Source organism: Staurois parvus, unplaced genomic scaffold (genome assembly GCF_062004578.1).
Source record: "Staurois parvus isolate SC_StPar_1 unplaced genomic scaffold, SC_StPar_1.0 ptg000058l, whole genome shotgun sequence".
Classification (NCBI taxonomy): Eukaryota; Metazoa; Chordata; class Amphibia; order Anura; family Ranidae; genus Staurois; species Staurois parvus.
This window is the reverse complement of record NW_028317854.1, coordinates 14,750,644-14,774,458: the sequence shown is the minus strand read 5'-3', so window position 1 is coordinate 14,774,458 and position 23,815 is coordinate 14,750,644. Positions and strand designations below refer to the sequence as shown.

The 23,815-nt window shown below is 44.9% G+C and overlaps 1 protein-coding gene across 1 annotated transcript in view; it reads right to left on the bottom strand.

Annotated features, from left to right (window-relative positions):
• Positions 1–23,815, bottom strand: part of ELOVL6 (ELOVL fatty acid elongase 6) — a 95,602-nt gene that overhangs the window by 10,997 nt on the left and 60,790 nt on the right. The window contains exons 2-3 of the mRNA XM_089668509.1: positions 20,996–21,127; positions 18,473–18,624 (exon numbers count right to left, since the gene is read on the bottom strand). Coding sequence (XP_089524635.1) covers positions 18,473–18,624; positions 20,996–21,127 — 284 coding nt within the window. The remainder of the gene's footprint in view (positions 1–18,472; positions 18,625–20,995; positions 21,128–23,815) is intronic.

Sequence of the window (23,815 nt, the reverse complement as noted above, 5' to 3'; positions counted from 1 at the left end):
AGGAGCTGTCCATGCAAGGGAAACAGGCCATTGCAAGGCTTCAAAAATGAAAAAATCCATCAGAGAGATAGCAGCAACATTAGAAGTGGCCAAATCAACAGTTTGGTACATTCTGAGGAAAGAAGAACGCACTGGTGAGCTCAGCAACATAAAAAAGGCATCAAAATCCATGGAAGACAACAGTGGTGGATGATCGCAGGATCCTCTATATGGCAAAGAAAAACTCATTCACAAGATCCAGATTGGTGAAGGACACTCTCCAGTAGGTGGGCGTATCATTGTCAAAGTCTACAATCAAGAGAAGACTTCACGGGAGCAAATACAGAGGGTTCACCATAAGGTGCAAAAGCATTCATAAACCAAAAGAATAGAAAAGCCAGATTAGACTTTGCCAAAAAACATCTAAAAAGCCAGACCAGTTCTGGAAAAGCATTCTTTGGACGGATGAAACGAAGATTAATCTGTACCAGAATGACGGGAAGAAAAATGTGCGGAGACTGCTTGGAACAGCTCATCATCCAAAGCATACAACATCATCTGTAAAACATGGTGGAGGCAGTGTGATGGCACGGGCATGCATGGCTTCCAGTGGCACTGGTGTTTATTGATGATGTGACAGAAGCAGCCGAATGAATTCTGCAGTGTTGAGAGATATACTGTCAGCCCAGATTCAGCCAATCAGGCTGGAGGCTGAATACAAAACGCACGCCACACTTCAGATATATATTTGTAAAACATTTTGATAACCATTTATCATTTTCCTTCCACTTCACAATTATGGGCCACTTTGTGTTGGTCGATCACATAAAATCCCAATAAAATACCTTTACAGTTTTGGCTGCAACATGACAAAAATGTGGAGAATTTCAAGAGGTATGAATACCTTTTCAAGGCACTGTATACATGTGTGTATTACCATGCACGGTAAAACATGCATTCATTAGGTATGAATCAGTCCTGAGGGTCATCATGGTTTCCATACACACTCCCTAGATATGCAAGATCTGTTACTTAACAACACAATGCCCCAGTCCCTGATGACAACACACATTAGCCATCTACGATCTACTGCTCATCAGCACAAAGTCCTTCTTGGTGTTGTCCATTACCTTTTCCTATACTTGAATACTAATTAACGTTCAGAGGTGTAGTGTCCCTATCATTGCTGACATTAAACACTTTTTGCTCAAAAACACACTCTGGTAAATTCATAGAGTGTCAGTCATCCTTTAGAAATCCATCAGCTGCCACACTGAAATTGGCAGTACTTGTTGCTTATATGATTCTGTTGGGTGTCCAGCGTTGAGTTTGGAGTCTTTATACTGGACATTGCTTGCCAACTGTTGGCCAGGGAATCTCCCTGCCAGCAACTGAATGGGGCCAGGCATAGGGCTCTGTGTGGGAAGCAGGGCCTCATGGTAAATTAAATCTGAAGCAGGCAGTGCAAGTTATATTAAATTAAATAATAAACAATTAAAATTATTAAATAATAATAATAAGGGACTCTATAAAGCTCATTCCATAAAAAAGTGAAACATTAATGTACACTTGCACACTTGTTTAACATGAGGGCTTAGGAACAGTTGATATTAATACTGTAAACAGGTCTTTTACAAGAAACTACAGATATGGTTTTGTTTCCATTGGATTTCTTCTTTACAGAAAATACATTGTGAATGCAACAAGCTAAGAAACTTCTCATAAACGTTTCATTAAGGCAGGTTTTGTGCTTTGCCAATATAGTATAATGCAATGTACTACAAAGTGCTATACTGCTGACTCCCTTATTAGTCCTTATGATAAACGCACCATGACATTGTTATTATGAGTCACTCAGTGTTTGCTTTGATAGCAACAAGATATATCAGTTCTGTCGCCCATTATATTGCTCAAAATCGTGTCCTTAAATCACCCCTAAATATTCCCTGAATAGCAAAGATATGGAATCCATTTCACCAGGTCTAGATGCAAGAGTCACAGAGGAAGAGTTGGGGGTGGTCAATGGATTATAAGATGGGGACATGGGTGCTGCAGACTCTTAAATGCCTCCAGTCTAGGACCGATGGGGGCTAGTGGAACAATTCAAACAAACCGGATTACCATTTTAAAGCAGAACTTAAAAAAAAAGAAGGTATCAAATTTTTTTATGCAAGGCCTGTTAAAAAGCAGGAGGAAACTTGTGCATGCATGCATACCTGCAAAATTTTATTCCCTGTGGCTGTATGAAATATCCATCATCTTACAAAACCCTCCTGTGTTAATTCTGCTCAGAGTTGAAGGAGGTGACTGCGTCAGCAGGGAAGCAACGTAATTTATTTTACAGGGAGTAATATCCAGCAACTTCTTTCATTTTTTTAAATCAGCAACATTATATGAGGTGGTCCACCATCACACTCTTCTTACCCTTTCTATGCAACCTGTTATGAACCCTGGGGAGCACTGCCACATCAGAGATGCTAATAAATGGGCCAATTTGCACTGAGACTAACTGAACAGGTAAAGCATGGTTAAATAAAGTGCCAGCAGGCACAGGGAAAGCTCTCAGAAAAAGGAACAGAGGGAGAGTCAGGGAATGTTTTTGGCAAGTACACTATATTGTCAAAAGTATTGGGCCAGCCCTCCAAATCAGTGGATTCAGGTGTTCCAATCACCTCCGTCGCCACAGGTGTATACAATCAAGCTCCTAGGCATGCTTCTACAAACATTTGTGAAAGAATGGGTGGCTCGCAGGAGCTCAGTGAATTCAAGCATGGTGCTGTGATAGGTTGCCACCTGTGCAATAAGTCCATCCGTGACATTTCTTTGCTACTAAATATTCCACAGTCAGCTATTAGTGGTATTGTAACAAAGTGGAAGCAACTGGGAACAATAGCAACTCAGTCACTGAGTGATAGGCCATGTAAAAGGACAGAGCTGGGTCAGTGCATGCTGAAGCGCACAGAAGTTGCCAACTGTCTGCAGAGTCAATAACTAAAGACCTCCAAACTGTGTGGCCTTCAGATTATTCCAACAACAGTGTGTAGATAGCTTCATGGAATGGGTTTCCATGGCCGAGCAGCTGCATCCAAGCCTTACATCACAAGTGCAGTGCAAGCGTCAGATGCAGTGGTGGAAAGCACACCACCACTGGACTTTAGAGCAGTAGAGACGTGTTCTCTGGAGTGATGAATCATGCTTTTCTGTCTGGCAATCCAATGGAAGTGTCTGGATTTGGTGGTTGCCAGGAGAACGGTACTTGCCTGACTGCATTGTGTCAATTGTAAAATTTGGTGGAGGGGGGATTATGGTGTGGGATGGATTTTCAGGAGTTGGGCTTGGCCCCTTTGTTCCAGTGAAGAGAACTCTTAAGGTGTCAACATACCAAGACATTTTGGACAAATTTTATGCTCCCAACTTTGTGGGAACATTTTGGGGATGGCTCCTTCCTGTTCTAACATGACTGCACACCAGTGCACAAAGCAAAGCCCAATAAAATACATGGATGAGCGAGTTTGGGGTGGAGGAACTTGACTGGCCTGCACAGAGTCCTGACCTCAACCCGATAGAACACCATTGGGATGAATTAGAGCGGAGACTGCAAATCAGGCCTTCTTGTCCGACATCGGTGCCTGACCTCACAAATGTGCTTCTGAAAGAATGGTCAAACATTCCCATAGACACACTCCTAAACCTTGTGGACAGCCTTCCAAGAAGAATTAAAGCTGTTCTAGCTGCAAAGGGTGGGTCAACTCAATATTGAACCCTACAGACTAAGACTGGGATGCCATTAAAGTTCATGTGAGTATAAAGGCAGGCATCCCAATACTTTTGGCAATATAGAGTATATACCTTCAACCTCTAGCTGCATGTTGCACAGGTTTAGTACTTCACACTTATTTTAGGAAGCTGTATAACTTCCAACTTGAAAATATAAAGAGGGAGACATGCAATACATAGGCAAAATGACACATCCTTGCCATGGCCCCAGTTAGAAGGACCACAAAGATCTTATAGAAAATGATTGGCTAAGGGCAGCACAGTGGCTAAGAGGTTAGCCATACCCCAACCTTTTGAGATGGGAACGATTGACACCTATTAGCAAATGTATGTAGGCATAGGACAAACCCCCTGCCATGCCTCCTTAAAAGGAGAGTTAAAAAAAGGATTAGTTAAACCCACACTACTATTATTTTATATTGGCTTTTGAAATTTACAAATCCAACAATTTAGAACTTGGACAAAAGCTTTAGCACCGTGAAACACTTTTTGAAAGCTAAATAGTACATTTTATATACAACTATATACATCAGACCAAAATGAGGGACACATGAGGAAAGAGGGATAGAGGGACTTTGCTGAAATCAGGGACAGTCCCTCAAAATCAGGGACAGTTGAGAGGTATGGGTTAGCACTTTCAGTTTCTTCCTGGTACTCCGGTATCCTCCTACAATCCAAGGACATGCTGGTAGGCTAATTGGCTCCTGTCTAAATTGGCTCTAGTATGTGTATGTATCAATGCGAGTGAAGGACCTTAGGTTGTATCCTCCTTGAGGGTTAGGGACTGATGTGAATGTACAATATATATGTAAAGCGCTGCGTAAATTGATGGTGCTGTAATAATAATAATAAGCAAGTCAAATTTAATTTTGTGCCACACAAATTTATCATGATGTTGATTAGGCTGGTTTTTAAATAAAGAAAACCAAATAGGTTTTATGTGCAGTGCATTCTTATTTTCACGTGTCATATACCAGTTATCTAAGAACACTTTCTGCTCCAGGTATGAGGGTATTCTACGATTAGATATAAAAATAAAATGCTACACTGAGCAAATGTAATGCTCTATAGTACACCAAGGCGGTCTTTATTTAAACATTGCAGTTTTTGTTCATTTTATACATCCAATTTAACTAAAAGCATTTGGCAAAAGAAAGTGATGCGGTGCTAAAAGGGTTAAACTAAGCAGGACTCTGGTGGGCATACCTCTCAACAGTCCCATAGTGTATGGGGCTGTCTCAGATTTTCAAACTACTCCCACAGTCCCGTGGACAGAGGCTGCGTCCCGCTAAGGGTCTGGCCCTGTGCCCACGGCCAATTTATATGCCAGTTGAGGCAATCTCATATTTGAATGAACTAGCATGTGATTTCAATATAAATGAGTATGTAGCGAGATTTACATTTGAATGCACCTTAATGGCTCATATGCAAATTTGAGGGAAGTTCCTCCTCAACTCCACTCAGACTTCCTACTGTAGCTTCATCTCTCCATTGCGTCTGGTGAGCGAGCTTAGGGGGGGGGGGGGGGGGGGAGAAGGTGTATATACTGGTGGGGAAGGAGGGGGATAGAGGGTCTTTACTGGAGAGGAGATCAGAGGTCTTTACCAGAGATGGGTTCTGTACTGGAGGGGGTAATTTTGGGTGTACTCTCTATACTGGCAGGTTCATTAAGTACTTCTGGCCCCTGCACTCTTTGAATTATGTACTACTGACCCGTGTTCTCTGTACAATAACAACTCCTGATGCCTGTACAACAACCACTCCTGTCCCCTGCACTCTATGCATTACACACTTCTGAGCCCTGCATGATAGACACTGGTGTTGTACATTTCATAATCCTGACCAGTGCACTCTGTAGGCTGGGCTTTATATGAAATTCTCCTGACCACTGCACTATAAGTACATTAAATACTGAAGTTCTTCTTTAAGGTGAGCTGTATGCAGGAAAGCATATGTAATGAAACTTTCATTTTTAAAAAAGTAGTGTAGGTGTCTGTGTTTTCTGAGACTGTGGATTTGGGGTTTTCATGAGCTGTAAACCATAATCATCACAATTATGACAAATCACGGCTTGAACTATCTTGCTTTGCATGTAATGAGTCTCTCATATATTAGTTTCACCTTTTAAGTTGCATTACTGAAATAAATGAACTTTTGCACGATATTCTAATTTTTTGAGTTTCACCTGTACTTGTCAATGCAGTTCTCAAACAAGAGAAATATGGATTTCTGCAACTAGGGGGCACTACAGGGGAAAGGCTCCAGTTTAGTTTGCTTGTGGGTTCCATCTTGTAACTTCTACAGTTGTGTGATTGTTGGGATACAGTAGATAGTGTCAGGGCTCCCAGGTATGACCAGAGGTGTGTGACTGAAGCAGGGAAACGCAGACCTCAGATATGTTATAAACAATATAATTTATTAACACTAACAGTACAAACATAAACGCAGTGCAATACTAAAACATAATACAGTGCTAACAAACCAAACCAAACCACCCACAGATAACAGTATATACAAGCAAGCGTCGTCAGGCAGGCCGGGTCAATATCAATTGGGCAGGTAGGTACAGGGGGAGCAAGCGGAGAATAGTCGGGGTCACAGGCCAGGTTCAGCAGGTAGCAAGCAGCATAGTACAGAGGGTCAGACAGAGGAATGGTCAGGGTCACAAGCCAGGATCAGAGCAGGAGAAGTCAGCAAAGGAACAGAAACAGGATGCAGGACAGATACAGGGCCCAGGACAAACACAACACCAAGGCAGAGTCTGCAAGTCTGGCCATCCCTTAAATACACCAGCATCATCAGTTCCAGGTGTTAGCTGGCTGAAAGGTTGAGTCTCTGATTGCTGGGAGCACCCGCTGGCCAGCCCTGGTACTGCAGATCAAAAGGCAGGTGAGTCCCACCATTGCTGGCCAGTCCATTCCTAACAGTACCCCCCCCTCAAGGAGCGGCCTCAGGACGCTCCAAACAGTCCTAGCTGGGCAAAATGTTCCACCGCCCGGGTCTGGCAACTGGCGGGATATCAAAGACTGGCACACCGGGCAGGACTCCGGGCAGCGGCACACCGGGCTGGACTCCGGGCAGAGGCACATCGAGCAGAGGCACACCGGGCAGAGGCACATCGGGCAGGACTCCGGGCAGAGGCACATCGGGCAGGACTCCGGGCAGAGGCACACCGGGCAGAGGCACATCGGGCAGGACTCCGGGCAGAGGCACATCGGGCAGGACTCCGGGCAGAGGCACATCGGGCAGGACTCCGGGCAGAGGTACATCGGGCAGGACTCCGGGCAGAGGCACATCGGATTACCAGGCGGAGCGGCAGGCACCGGGCCCCCGGGCGGGGCGGCAGGCGCCGGGCCCCCGGGCGGGGCGGCAGGCGCCGGGCCCCCGGGCGGGGCGGCAGGCACCGGGCCCCCGGGCGGGGCGGCAGGCACCGGGCCCCCGGGCGGGGCGGCAGGCACCGGGCCCCCGGTCGGGGCGACAGGCACCGGGCCCCCAGGCGGGGCGACAGGCACCGGGCCCCCAGGCGGGGCGACAGGCACCGGGCCCCCAGGCGGGGCGACAGGCACCGGGCCCCCAGGCGGGGCGACAGGCACCGGGCCCCCAGGCGGGGCGACAGGCCTCGGGCCCCCAGGCGGGGCGACAGGCATCGGGCCCCCAGGCGGGGCGACAGGCATCGGGCCCCCAGGCGGAGCGGCGGGCGCCGGACCCCCAGGCGGAGCGGCGGGCGCCGGACCCCCAGGCGGAGCGATAGGTCTCGGGCCCTCAGGCGGAGCGGCGGGCGCCGGACCCCCAGCTGGAGCGACAGGTCTCGGGCCCTCAGGCGGAGCGGCGGGCGCCGGACCCCCAGGCGGAGCAACAGGTCTCGGGCCCCCAGGCGGAGCGGCGGGCGCCGGACCCCCAGGCGGAGCGACAGGTCTCGGGCCCTCAGGCGGAGCGGCGGGCGCCGGACCCCCAGATGGAGCGATAGGTCTCGGGCCCTCAGGCGGAGCGGCGGGCGCCGGACCCCCAGCTGGAGCGACAGGTCTCGGGCCCTCAGGCGGAGCGGCGGGCGCCGGACCCCCAGGTGGAGCGACAGGTCTCGGGCCCTCAGGCGGAGCGGCGGGCGCCGGACCCCCAGGTGGAGCGACAGGTCTCGGGCCCTCAGGCGGAGCGGCGGGTGCCGGACCCCCAGGCGGAGCGACAGGTCTCGGGCCCTTAGGCGGAACGACAGGTCTCGGGCCCCCAGGCGGGGCGGCGGGCACCGAGTCACCAGGCACAACAGTGGGCTCCGAGTCAACTGGGATGACCGCTGGCACTGGGTCAGACATTGGATCGTCTGGCTGGACAGCGGGCATCGGGTCACCAGGCATCAGGTCATTGGGCTCGACAGCGGGCACCGCGTCATCTGGCAAGGCAGTGGGCTCCGAGTCAACTGGTATGACCGCGGGCACTGGGTCAGACATTGGATCGTCTGACTGGACAGCGGGCACTGGGTCACCAGGCATCAGGTCATTTGGCTCGACAGCGGGCACCGCGTCATCTGGCAAGGCAGTGGGCTCCGAGTCAACAGGCACGACAGTGAGCACCGGGGCATCAGGTACCGGATTGTCTGGCTCGACAGCGGGCATCGGGTCACCAGGTATGACAGCGGGCACTGGGTCACCAGGCATCAGGTCATTTGGCTTGTCAGCGGGCACCGCGTCATCTGGCAAGGCAGTGGGCTCCGAGTCAACTGGTATGACCGCGGGCACTGGGTCAGACATTGGATCGTCTGACTGGACAGCGGGCACTGGGTCACCAGGCATCAGGTCATTTGGCTCGACAGCGGGCACCGCGTCATCTGGCAAGGCAGTGGGCTCCGAGTCAACAGGCACGACAGTGAGCACCGGGGCATCAGGTACCGGATTGTCTGGCTCGACAGCGGGCATCGGGTCACCAGGTATGACAGCGGGCACTGGGTCGCCAGGCATCAGGTCATCTGGCAAGGCAGTGGGCACCGCGTCACCAGGCATTGGATCGTCTGGCTCGACAGCGGGCATCGGGTCACCAGGTATGACAGCGGGCACTGGGTCACCAGGCATCAGGTCATTTGGCTTGCCAGCGGGCACCGCGTCATCTGGCAAGGCAGTGGGCACCGGGTCACCAGGTATGACAGCGGGCTCTGAGTCAATTGGCACGACAGCGGGCACTGGATCAGGTACCGGATCATCTGGATCAACAGCGGGCATCGAGTCAACTGGCCTAATAGGATCGTCGGGCTGGATCAGTTCATCCTGCTGAGTAGCGGCATCAGGCTGAATGCAGGCATCAGGCCGAGTAGAGGCATCAGGCCGAGTAGAGGCTTCAGGCCGAGTAGAGGCTTCAGGCCGAGTAGAGGCTTCAGGCCGAGTACAGGCATCAGGCCGAGTACAGGCATCAGGCCGAGTACAGGCATCAGGCCGAGTACAGGCATCAGGCCGCGTAGAGGCTTCAGGCTGAGGAGAGGCATCAGGCCGAGTACAGGCATCAGGCCGAGTACAGGCATCAGGCCGAGTACAGGCATCAGGCCGCGTAGAGGCTTCAGGCTGAGGAGAGGCTTCAGGCCGCGTAGAGGCTTCAGGCCGCGTAGAGGCTTCAGGCCGAGTAGAGGCTTCAGGCCGAGTAGAGGCTTCAGGCTGCGTACAGGCATCAGTCTGAACCACGGAAGGCAGGCTCACCGGTTTGGATACTGGCAGGATGGTATTGGTTGGAAAGAATTTTCGCTTTTTTCTGGTTTTAACTACTGGAGCACTGCAAGTAAACGCAGGTCTGCAAACGAATGGAGCAGCTGGAGACAGAGAAGAACTGGAGGATGGAACAGGAGAGGGAGCAGTTGCTACAGAGGGCTTTTTTACAGGGTTAAAGGCAGGATAGGTGCAGCGAGTGGGAACAGGGTACTGACATGCGGTAGATAGCCAAGTATACTGGGCTGTAACTGGAGGAGCTGGTGGGAATACAGGAGTAGAGTTAGAAGCAGGACTGGGTCTTTGTAAGCTGACTGAGGCTGGGTGCAACAAATCTGTCCATGTCTGCAGTAGGGGTTGAACAAAGCTGAGTTTACACAAAGTCTGTCTGGTCAATGACTGCACTGCGTTTATACAATCTCTCAGTGTCTGTGGTGAACATGTGGAATAACGCTCCAGAAAGTAACCCACATCATCCTCTAATAACCACACCAGGGACTCTACCTGGTCTGCACTAAATGGTGGCAAAAATTCATCCCTGCATTCGGGGAAACCAGATGAAACCAACTCAACACAAACCTGAATCAATGGCTGCACCATAGAGAAAACTGTGCCCTGATCTACTAGAACATGAGCGAGCCGTATACATTCTAGCAGTTCATCCCGGGTATACTCCTTCAGAGTCTGATAAGCATACTCTCTGTCATCAAGCACTAGCAGAGATAAATACTCAACCTCATCTAGATCCATCCTTCCCATCAACAAGCCAAGATGGCTTCCCTGTGCAGCCACTTCTGGTCAGGATTGGCCTTGGTGTAATGTCAGGGCTCCCAGGTATGACCAGAGGTGTGTGACTGAAGCAGGGAAACGCAGACCTCAGATATGTTATAAACAATATAATTTATTAACACTAACAGTACAAACATAAACGCAGTGCAATACTAAAACATAATACAGTGCAAACAAACCAAACCACCCACAGATAACAGTACATACAATGCAAGCGTCGTCAGGCAGGCCGGGTCAATATCAATTGGGCAGGTAGGTACAGGGGGAGCAAGCGGAGAATAGTCGGGGTCACATGCCAGGTTCAGCAGGTAGCAAGCAGCATAGTACAGAGGGTCAGACAGAGGAATGGTCAGGGTCACAAGCCAGGATCAGAGCAGGAGAAGTCAGCAAAGGAACAGAAACAGGATGCAGGACAGATACAGGGCCCAGGACAAACACAACACCAAGGCAGAGTCTGCAAGTCTGGCCATCCCTTAAATACCCCAGCATCATCAGTTCCAGGTGTTAGCTGGCTGAAAGGTTGAGTCTCTGATTGCTGGGAGCACCCGCTGGCCAGCCCTGGTACTGCAGATCAAAAGGCAGGTGAGTCCCACCATTGCTGGCCAGTCCATTCCTAACAGATAGTTTATATCCTCTCAAGCCATAATTCACAGGTAAGAGGGAACATTTGACTGACAAATTAGTTTATATTATTTACCTTTAAATCAATAATTCTATTAATGTTCTCCACCATCACAGCATAATGTTTACCTATAGTCTGATCAGTAAATCATTTTTTCTTTCCCTCCACTCAGTAAAATGGTGAGACCAACATCTAGCATTTGGAAAAATGCAATTTCTGCTGAGAGCAAAGCTGCAATGTGCAAATATTGTGAGAAGAAATATCATTTTACAAATGCTACAAAGATGAAAAAACACATCCTTGCATGCCAAATGTGCCCTAAAGACATTTGAAAATACTTTATGGAATTTAATGAGGAGGACCATAAGTGCAAGTAGATTTTTTCCGGAGTTCTCATTCCAGAAACACTCTTTATGCTGCTTCTGGATCATCACAAAGTGCTTCTTCACCAACACCATCTTCAAGTAAGGAAATGTTGAAAACCACGTCACCACAAAATACACATTCCCTTCATGTATAGATAGAATGACACCTGAAAATCAGGAGACCATTGACCAAGCTCTTGCAAAAGCAATACGTGCTTCTGGATCTGCATTGTCAGTAAATGAAAATGCCTATTATTGTCAGGAAGCTTTTAAATTATTATGAGGGAAAGGGGGTGGTAACCTGTTCTCATCAGGGGCAGACTGACAACTCATGGGGCCCCCGGGCAATAGGGGATCATGGGGCTCCTGTGTCCTTGCCCAAACTCAAAAAAGTCTATGAAAAAGGTACCAGGGGCATCTCATGGGGCCCCCTACTGACCCCGGGCCCTCGGGCAGTGCCAGAGTTTCCAAATGGTCAGTCCGCCCCTGGTTCTCATGTATAGCTGAAATGTTCTTACCATATACAGTCCTTGTTATTCCAGTTGAAATAAAAAAATACCATTTAAAAAATCAAGTTTAGTATATTTACTGAATAAGCTGTATTTTTATTTTAAGCATAATATTTGAAATACATTTTGTTACACTGGGAACGTGAAATGCAGTGTAATTAAAATCTGTAAAACTACTCCACACTGACTTTTCCCATTTTTTCTGAAACTTTCCATTTTCAAAAAAAAATACAAAAAAAATTTTCTGATGGCTTCACAATTTCCAGAAATTTTACATCTCACCAAACTAAAAACTGAAAAATCAGCACAAGGGACATAACTTACAGTCAGTAGGATGTGTCCCTTGTACTCATGACTCTTGCCTTTTTCGCCATGCTCACTTTTTGCTGGCCACATCCACTTTAAGCTGCGGTGCACTACACACACCACATTCTGCCTCATAAAAAGTTAATCCTCTTTGTCAAATTCAAAAGTTGGGAGGTAGGCTGATGGGGGTTCAATGCTTGTGTTCCTCCTACACACACTTACAGTGATCAGACTTTGTACTTAGGAGACCTTCCATAATGAGGGCCGGTAGCAGCTAGGGAAATGCAGAGGTGGCCATTAACAGGTTGCCTGTCTGCAATATACTGCTATAGCTATAAAACCAGTGACATACGGGAACATCGCTCGTCTTTTGCCGACACAGGGGGGTGCTGCGCGCCTCAGCGGGTGCACAACCCTGCACAACCCCACACCCCCATGTCCGCTGCGTTCACTAGACAGAGTGAGAATCCCGGTAATCTGGACCCGGTGATCACGTGATTGCTATGCGATCACATGGTCACCATGACAAAAAAGCTATTATAAATCAATCCAATTCATAACAGCTTTGCTTCTGTTCCTAGAGAGCTGTTATTGGTCCACAGCTCTCACATGACACATGGGGCCAATCACAGATCACTATTATATTGAACTGTCATGAACTTAACACATTCATTATAGTTCAAAGCAAGCTTTGCATTGCAGAGCAATGATATTCAAAAAAAATAAAAAATCCCTGATCAACCCCCCAGAATAGTACAATGTTACTATGGTAACATTGCACTACTCTTATGAAAGTATTTAAAAAAAATAAAAAAAATTGTTAAAAAAAAATGTTTATAAAAAAATAGTTAAAAAAAAAAATAAAAAAAATGTCTTTAATAAAATTGAGAGAATTTTTTTTCTGGATGTAGTCTTACATTGCTTTCTATTTCTGGGTGTGCGTGCGCTCCCCAATGCCCTCTATGCCATCCAGGGAGAGAAGAACGAACACATAAAAGCACTACATTTTACATGCATGCGTCAGATTAACACATTGAACTCTTTGATCGCCCCTATTAACCCTTTGATCACCCTGTTACCCACCAGCGCCATTAGTACAGTGTCAGTATATAACATTTTTCACTGACCATTACTGCCACTAGAGACATCAGATAGTGTCAGGGTCAGTTGGCGTCCCTCCCAGCCAGGGTCAGCTAGCGTTAGATTGCCCGCACACTATCACACTCATGCTATAGATCGCTGATCACAACCATTACTAGTATAGTGTTTGTACAGATCAATATATTGATCACGAACAGAACTATACTAGTGCCTCCTTGGTATAGATTCCCCAAAAATGCAGGCTTAGCAGGATTGGCCCCGTTTGCTGTCAGCACTAGCGTTTAGTCCCTCCACTGTTTTTCAGGGAAGATTTGTATCAATTGATTGTGGGCCAAAGCAATTTATACGCACAAACAAATCTCCCACCCAAATTCAGCTCTTGCCAGACCATTCACATGGAAACCTATCACAGTTTCTGAATTTAAAACTTTTTTGGGGCCTCACCCTCAACATGGGCATTACAAAAAAGAATGAATTGCAGTCATATTGGTTCACAGACCAGATTCATCATATGCCCATGTTCTCTGCTGTTACATAAATTCCCAAGATGGACCAGCAATATACTGGTACGTAGCTGGAGATTGAGTGGTTATACCAGGATGATGGCTGCAGCTACAGGCATCATTCTGGTATAGCTTTTTTTTCGTCGGCTTTCATGTAAAAACAATCCTAGCTGCTAATTAGCCACTGGATTGCTTTTACAAGCAGCAGGATGGGACTCCTCTACCCCTTCCCACCACCTTTCAAGAATTTCTTGGGCTCTCCCGCTGGCTGACAACAGAGCTGATCGGAGACTGCAATGCCTCCTAGCATCTCTATAAACAAGACCAGAAGCTTCAAGCATTTTATCATTTTCGTTTTGCCGGGTGAAAACAGCGCCATTTTAAAATTGGGAAAGCATCTGATCACACCGATCTTGATGGGTGTGACCAGATGCTTTAAGGGCAGTGGAGAGATAAAGAGTCTAACAGATCCCAGATTTCTCATAAGGATATTTACATTCCCTGTGATAGCAATGAAAGTGATAAAAAAATGAAAACACAAACAGTGCAAAAATAAATTGAAAAAAGGCAAAATAAACAAAACAATTACCCCCACCCCCATTCCCGTGCATGTGCAGATTTCACCTTGCATGTGAGGTATCACTGCGAACGTCAGATCGATTGCAGTAATTCTAGCACTAGACCTCCTGTGTAAATCTAAAGTGCTGACCTGTAAAGGCTTTTAAAGCATCGCCTATGGCTATGAAAAATGTTCAAAATCTGTCACCGTTAAACAGGTGTGCGCAATGTTAAAGCATGCCATATTTGGTATTCACTTACTCGATGCAACATCATCTTTTATAGTGTATCAAACAATTGGGCAATATATTGTGTTTTTGTGCATTAAAATGCTAAAAAGTGTATTTCTTCAAAAAAATTTGCGTTTGAAAATCTGTGAAAATACTGTGCTACATAAAAAATTTCAACACCCGCTGTTTTATTCTTTAGGGCCTCGGCTTTAAAAAAAATATATATCATGTTTGGGGGTTCAAAGTAAATTTTCTAGCAAAAAAAAGTGTTTTTTTCAGTAAACAAAGCGTCAGAAAAGGCTTCAAGTGGCTAGAAAAGTGGGTGATGTCTGGCAATAACTTCTATTGTTGGCCCTGAAATGCCAGGATAGTAGAAGCAACCCCTCCAAATGACCCCTTTTTGGAAAGTAGACACTCCAAGGTATTGGCTAAGAGGTATGATGAGTATTTTGCAGATCTCATTTGTTGCCACAAGTTTTGGAAGACGAAGAAAGAAAATTAAAAATGTATTGCTTTTCTTTTATTCTTTTTCAAAACCCTGTGACAAAAATTATATCTGCAAAATACTCACCATGGCTCTTATCAAATTCCTTGGGGTGTCTAATTTCTAAAAAAAGGGGTCATTTGGGGAGAGGGGGCGATTGTGCTATCCTGGCATTTTAGGGCCTCCGAAACTGTGATAGGTAGTGAGGAAGTGATATGAGGAAATATGCCATTTGAAAGCCTGGAGGTGGTCATTGGATATTGGGGGCGTGTATGTGGCTAGGCTGCCAAAAAGTCTCTCACATGTGGTATACCCATACTCGGAAGAAGTTGGTTGAATGAAAAAAAAAAAAAAAAAAGCGAGTGTGTATACCCTGTTTTATACATAATTGTTTTGTTGTTAACGTTTACAATAAGTCTCAACATTCATTTTAGTGGCCCTTTACCGAATGCTGCTTATGAAATGTTTTGAAGTCAATGAATTATTGGTGGTGGTCTTGGGGTTTGCTAGGGGATACGTTTTGGCAGAAGAGACATTTCGCCTCTCTTCTGTTGAAAGCTCTACCTATTAGCATTTTTTTTTTTTTTAATTTTCAGAGTTTAATTTCACATTAACTGTTTAGTGACGGAAGTGTATGTTAAAACAGAGATAGTTCTGGGGCTGAGAACTTAGCAGACACCGCTGATCGCTCAGTTCTCCCTGCCACTCTCAGCAGAAAGCGGTGACTATCAGTCACCGCTGTCTGCTCTGCCCCCCCCCTCCAATGCTCACAGGATTGCTGGACTGTGGAGGGGGCAGGATGGGCTGGCTCAGGCTCTCAGCAGCTCGTTGAGAGGTTGGGCCGGGTGCCGGTCCAGACATTTGAGTGGATCCCTCTTTAAAGTTGGGATCTTTCCCCAGCCTGGACTGATTGAGTGACGTCAGCCGACAGTTCTGTATATTCTCTCAGTGTATAAATTTGTTTCCTCTCATAATTAAATTGTACTAGGAAGCTAAACAGCTTGCACACAAAACTGTGTATCTAGCTCTAAAAATGGTAGAGACATAAAATCACACGTTTTATGAACTCATAACTATATTCACAGTATTGAAATACAACTACACCACTAATTGCAGAGCTTTATATACAGTGGGGCAAAAAAGTATTTAGTCAGCCACCAATTGCGCAAGTTCTCCAACTTAAAAAGATGAGAGAGGCCTGTAATTGGCATCATAGGTAGACCTCAACTATGAGAGACAAAATGAGAAAAATAATCCAGACAGTCACATTGGCCGATTTGGAAAGAATTTATTTGCAAATTATGGTGGAAATTAAGTATTTGGTCACCTACAAACAAGCAAGATTTCTGGCTCTCACAGACCTGTACCTTCTTCTTTAAGAGGCTCCTCTGTCCTGCACTCATTACCTGTATCAATGGCACCTGTTTGAACTTGTTATCAGTATAAAAGACACCTGTCTACAACCTCAAACAGTCACACTCCAAACTCCACTATGGTGAAGACCAAAGAGCTGTCGAAGGACACCAGAAACAAAATTGTAGACCTGCACCAGGCAGGGAAGACTGAATATGCAATAGGAAAGCAGCTTGGTGTGAACAAATCAACTGTGGGAGCAATAATTAGAAAATGGAAGACATACAAGACCACTGATAATCTCCCTCGATCTGGGGCTCCATGCAAAATCTCACCCCGTGGGGTCAAAATGATGACAAGAACAGTGAGCAAAAATACCAGGACCACACGGAGGGACCTAGTGAATGACCTGCAGAGAGCTGGGAACAACGTAACAAAGGCTACCATCAGTAACACACTACGCCGCCAGGGACTCAGATCCTGCAGTGCCCGACGTGTCCCCCTGCTTAAGCCAGTACATGTCCGGGCCCATCTGAACTTTGCTAGAGAGCATTTGGATGATCCAGAAGAGGATTGGGAGAATATCATATGGTCAGATGAAACCAAAATAGAACTGTTTGGTAGAAACACAACTCGTATTTGGAGGAGAGAGAATGCCGAGTTGCATCCAAAGAACACCATATCTACTGTGAAGCATGGGGGTGGCAGCATCATGCTTTGGGGCTGTTTCTCCGCAAAGGGACAAGGACGACTGATCCATGTACAGGACAGAATGAATGTGGCCATGTATCGTGAGATTTTGAGTGCAAACCTCCTTCCATCAGCAAGGGCATTGAAGATGAAACGTGGCTGGGTCTTCCAACATGACAATGATCCCAAACATACCACCCGGGCAACGAAGGAGTGGCTTCGTAAGAAGCATTTCAAGGTCCTGGAGTGGCCTAGCCAGTCTCCAGATCTCAACCCCATAGAAAACCTTTGGAGGGAGTTGAAAGTCTGTGTTGCCCAGCGACAGCCCCAAAACATCACTGCTCTAGAGGAGATCTGCATGGAGGAATGAACCAACATATCAGCAACAGTGTGCGCCAACCTTGTGAAGACTTACAGGAAACGTTTGACCTCTGTCATTGCCAACAAAGGATATATAACAAAGTATTGAGATGAACTTTCGATATTGACCAAATACTTATTTTCCACCATAATTTGCAAATAAATGCTTTCCAAATCAGCCAATGTGATTGTCTGGATTTTTTTTCTCATTTTGTCTCTCATAGTGGAGGTCTACCTATGATGCCAATTACAGGCCTCTCTCATCTTTTTAAGTGGGAGAACTTACACAATTGGTGGCTGACTAAATACTTTTTTGCCCCACTGTAGATACAGACTTTGTGTGTTTGCATGGATCACATGTTACTGTTTATTTGGTTTTTACTTCTTTGATCACTTTTCATAGATATGAATGACTTCATAGTGAACGTGTATGGTAAGTGAAGTTTGTACACTATATACCACTATTAATTTATATATTTGGTTTCACTGATTTGATCGCTTTTCATAGGTGTGAGTGACTTCATAGTGTACATGCACAATAAGTGAAGTTTGTTATAAATAGCGCAATATTTTATTTCACAAAGTTTTTTGAAAAGAGAGGATATCCTCTAATATTTGCAGCTTTGTATAACAAAGGTACCAGGAATTTGCGCAGTTTGATCTGTATATATTTTTCAGAAAACATACAGTATAATGTTTGGGGGTTTTGATTAATCTTCATACCTAAAATTATTTTTCAAAAGGTGTGCAAAAAAACAATAATGGTTCTGATGGTTCTGGCAGCGAAAGTGTAATAGGAGTAGGCTAGAAACAATTGAAGCATGATTATATGATTTTATATTTTGACCACAGATATGCTTCTAAAAACAAAGATTACAATTTCTCAAGACTCTCAGTTTTGCATAGCTCATTATGAAAGAAGTAAACTGAAAGTTGTTCCTAACAGTTTGGGAACATCAGTTCGTATAGCAGAACATTTTGTGCGGTATATTGTTTTTTTTTCTCAAACAGCAGCTTGCACGTAAGCCTTTGAAAGCATATGGAAGATAAAAATATTCCACACAGTCAGTCCCTTGGACCAATCTACTGTTACAAATGACAAACCTGTTTTCAGCAATTCAAAGCAAACACAGATTCTTTTCATTTCGGGATGAAAGTTACTTACCCAGCTCTGGTGCTTTGCTGAGCACAAATGCATATGCCCAGAATTTGCTGACTGGTCCATAATAAAAGCTCTGGTCACAAACGGACTGCTTGAGGCCTTTGGTCATCAAAATGTATAGCATATAAGCACCAGTCCGGACAGCACCAAATATACTGAAATAGATTAAAAGTGATGAACATGCCAGAAATTCTGCAAACATTCATATGATCAATTAAAACTTTGTTACTGTTATTGTATACTTCACTTATTTTTCTACATAAATGAATATGCTGTACATTATCTAGAAAAATACAAGCAGCAGCCTTTATTTTCCCTCTAAAAGAAATGTTTCATACAATAAAAGAATATTTGATTTATTTTGTGAACTACCAGTTGAAACATAGGAAGCAGCTGAATATCCCCCAGGTGACAATGCTAGGTTTCCTGCCAGCTACAGGATGTCACACCAGGATGTACCAGCTGTGAAGAGTTTGAAGACCAAAGCCGCCAGACAATCTTTTCTTACATGGTGTCTTGAGTTTGGGAGCTGTGACAGGATCACTTTAACCATATATGAGGAAATCTATATTCTACACACTAATGTCCATTTCTCCAAACTTTACAAGTTTTTGTTCTCAGCGCCTGTCTCTCATCCTGTAATCCTAAGGCCACCTTCACATTGGGCAGACTCCAGCAGCGGATCCGCCTGCTCAGTGGGGAATCTGTCCACTGATCCCCGCTAAGCAGGCAGATGACAAATCTGTGTCCGCTCCGCTTATCAGACTGCCATCCGATCCACCAGACGGAAGAGGATCTGTTTTTAGCAGGACAGGATCAAATTGGATGTCGGCAGGCAATAGATGGTCTTATCAGGTTCACCTAAAAAACTGACAAGCGGACCCAATTGGTCCACCCATGTGAAAGGGGCCTAACAGCAAACAATAAATGATACAATGTAATAACCAGCAAGGAGGATGCAGTATGCCCTTATACAGTCTGTGTCTCTCAGTCATTTTAAAGCAGAATAATCCCATATAAAAAGGTTATATTTTTGAAGGGCCAACAAACGTGCAATGTACAAGTATATTATACAGTAATGGCAGAAATGAGCCTCTAATTTCTCATTTCCAAACAGGGGCGGACTGACCATTCGAGCACTCTGGCACTGCCCAAGGGCCCGGGGTCAGTAGGGGGCCCCATGAAATGCCCTTGGTACCTTTTATAGGCTTTTTTTGAGTGTGGGCGAGGACATAGGGGCCCCATGATCCCCTATTGCCCGGGGGCCCCAAGAGTTGTCAGTCCGCCCCTGCTTCCAAAGGAAGCATGGGCTTGCATGCTGTATCACTAGCCTATATCACAAATGTGGCTGTTTAAAATGCATGCAGCACTTATATTGCTCAACAATACTAGAAGCCACATTTAACTTCAAGATCATTAATATTCTGTACCACTTTGATACATTTTGCATATTTCCATAATAGTCTACTTTAGAATAACTCTTTAGGGTTTGCAGAGTCCACAAAATGTGTACTGCTCCAACCCTGCGGACGCTCCCCTCATTAGTTGGAAAGCAGTATTGGCTTGAGATCTGTCACTCCTCTATAGATAGCTCAGTAATATCCAAAGGAAATGCTGCACACAGATGAGGTCTTCAAAAGGCAAAATTTCAAAGCAGTGAACAAGATGAGACATGGTCTTGCCCCCAGGACAACTCCTTTGACATGTTTCACTCAATGGACTTAAGCTGGCCATACACTGAGATTTAGTCAGTTCCGCAGGGATCAGCCAAATTTCGATGAGTTTGTGGTCGTCCCTACTCAACAGAAGGGTCGTGCTGGAAAACTTCTTGATTGGCTTCAGCCGCTGATCAGTGTATTCTGAGGTTCCATTGTATGAATGCAATGTTATGGCAGGGAAGGGGATTCCTCTATCCATTAGTGTATGCCGTAAATTTCCTCCAGAATTGTTCCTGTTTCTTCTTGCTGGAGGCTGCCATTTTGCTGAAGCTCAGATCCCCGAGCAGCAGTAAATCTTTAGGCTGTTAGCAGATCAGCCTCTATTTTTTGACACAATGTCTAAAATGTAGAGAGCAACTGAGCATGTGCAGAGCAGGGTGAGAGTGTTTTACTGGACTTTTACCAGTATATGCACTTATTTTTGAGGTTTTACATTGCAATACCTGCTAAAGGGGCCAGCCTGAAGTGATATATCAGGACTTACTTTTCTGACTAAAGCTCCACTTTAAGCCTATCAAGTGAAACATGTCAGAGAAGTGGTCCTTGAGGCTGGACCAAATGCTGAAGCTTGTTGATGGACTAAAGTTTTGTCCATAGATATGTCAGTGTGCACATTTCCTTTGGATTATACTGAGCTAACACTTTGTTTCAGTCATTTTTTACTTGGACAAATTTTCTGTAAGTCTTTAAGAATCTAACTTCTTTTCGCTTTAGGTGGCAGAGTTAAAATGGACAGAATGGGGTTGATCCTAGTGACAACCCACATCCAACCCTCCCAGAATCCCAGTGATAGATTAACTTTTTCTACCTGAACACAGCAAGGCTGAGAGACCATAGAACGAGAGGTTTTCTTAGCTCAAACTTTTCCCGTTGTTTCATTAGGTGCCGACCACCAAATATAAAGGCAGCATACAATGCGGAAAATAAAAATGATTTCTTCCTGAAAAAAAAAGAAAAAAGAAAAAAAAGTGTAAAAATTGTAGACATCAATACAATTCCAGTATCAGTATCCTACCATTTAACCAATGTTGATAAAATATACCTATGTTCATAAAATTACAAAATAAACTGTATATAGCCATATGTTGTAACAAACTACTCATCACAGCAGCTTTGAGGAATGGGTTACCTCCAGGCATAACTTCTCTTCTGCTTCTCCAAACTAAGCACTGCAAGTGTGATCTCTAGAACTGACACAGTTGTGGCAAGATAGCTGTAACTTACAATATCAGTAAAATTAGAAGACAGTGACTTGATCAAAATGACATGCTGTAGATCATAGAAAAGTTATATCTAAACTTGTGAAGGCCATAAAAGATGAACATCAGATCAATGAAAAAAGTCATAGTGTCTCTAGCTCCACCAGAATACAGTACATGTGATGAATGGAGGGCTAAAGCATGAAGAAGGGTGGGACTAACTACATAGAGCATCAAAAATTCACAGCATAGTAGATCCTTGGAGTGCAAAAATGGCTATGCTGCCTAAACCCAAATCATGGAAAGGTACATCCAAGAAACTGCAAAAAAATAAAAATAAAACACAAATACAAAAGCATAAAGCACCTTCTAAGGCTACCACATACCTTTATTAGCAGTGGGATATGATTCAAGTAAAAATATGCCAGTGATGCAAACCCAAACCCTCAGGTCACCTCCCTCCCTCCTGAAGTCCCCCCATCACACACATTCCCAAACCCCCAAAAGATTTCTAACCCCCACCCTCCACCCCTGTGGAGGGGGGAAAGATCACAGGATCAAGAGTTGGGTGGGAGTTGGGATTCTTGGTGGGGGGGGATGACCCAAGGGTTTGGATCACTGGCATGCTTTTACTTGATCCTATTGCTAATACTTGATCCCATTGCTAATAAAAGGTATATGGTAGCCTTAGAAGGTGCTTCATCCTTTGTGGTTTGTTTTTGTTGTTTGTTGCATCCCCTAACTACGGAATGATGTATGGATAAAAATTATTTAATGAAAACAAACGATGCATGTGTAACATGAAACTTGTCCTCAAAAGTGTAAATAATGTCTAATTACAGAAGCTTTTTAAAATTAGTGTTAGGGACCAAACTACACAAACCACATAATTGCAAATGTATGTAACTAAAAACCTCTGTTTTTATCGCAAATTCTTGACAACATGGTAAAGTGTGCTGGAAAATTTTTGCAACGTACTGAAAGCACACATCTTATATGAAAATGTACCATTACTGGGCAATCTGACTAAAGGAAAATAGATAAAGAGTAGGCAAATGGGTCAGGATAGCACTTGGCAAAAATAAAGAACAGCCGTGTTTGCGTAAATGTAAGAGGTAACATGAAGAAGTTGCACTAGACAGTCATCTGCAGTTGGAAAGAAGTAAATTCAACCCACATGTCAAGATGTAAAGTTTAAGCCTCTTTGCTAAATATTCGCAGTGTCAGTTTCTTGGCAGTCCTTCGCATGCAGCCGATTAGACACTTGGCACCAATACCAAGCTAAGCGAGGTGCCAATAGTACTTTTTGTTGTAATGATAACAGCTGTACTCCCACTTCATTAATAAAAGTGCAACTGGAGATATCAAGACCGACAACATAGAGCGCAGAAGGCTAAAACCTCAGGAATTGCAGGTCACACATAGGTCAGGATACACCATTACTCCCTTAGAAGACTGACATAATGATGCCAACAAGATACAGTGGTACATAGTTCTGTATCACATTATTAGAGAGGAAAAAAAACAGAACAACAGACACTACTGTAAACCAAAGGATGTGAAAATGCCAAACAAAAGCCTAAACAAACATTCTAAATCAGTGTCCAACCTGTTAAACCTTCCTGGGCCACAATGGAAGAAGAGGAATGGTCTTTCCACCATGCAATTTTCTGGGGGTTCCCACACATAAAAACATTAGATACATGGGGTAGCCATCAGGAGTGACTGACAGCAATGCGTCTGTTGGCTGCGGGAACAGCTGCAATTCCTGCACCTTTAACCCTTTGAGGACCAAGGGACGTATTTGTCCCAGGTTTTTAATTGCGTGTATCATCTGATTAAGAACTTAAAACTCTTTTTTTTTTTGGTTTGAGTCAAAATATTAGTTCTTATCAACAAACAACAAATGGATCTAGCTTTTTGCCAATTATTTCATGAAATGGCCAGCAACTGAAGTGTACAAACTTTAAAAACCAAAAAATTGATTCTTTTGGCGTTCCAAAATCTTACGGTCCTCAAAGGGTTAACCGCCTGCAGAAGTGTGAACCTAGTCTAAATTCACAGTTTGTAAAATCCGTGATTTTTACATCTGTCTGTGAAAATCTGCAGACTGCATGTCCATAACAGACAGTCATGGACAGACGTAAAAATCATGGCTTTTACAAAACGGTCTTTCAATTAAATGGTGGTTGACAACTGTATGCGGAGGTAGAGGGGAGGTTGTGGGCGGGGAGCTTGGGGGGGGGATGGTGGACAACTGAAATCTGGGAGGAGCACTGCCCACCTCAACACCCCAACCACACACACACACACAGCCAATTGCCATTTACTTGCCTGGTGCTATGTAGAATCCCTGCTTTAGCTGTTTTACAATGGCAGCACCCCTGGCCTCCCTTTAGTTTTGCTCATTCCTGCATTCTCTGCCTATA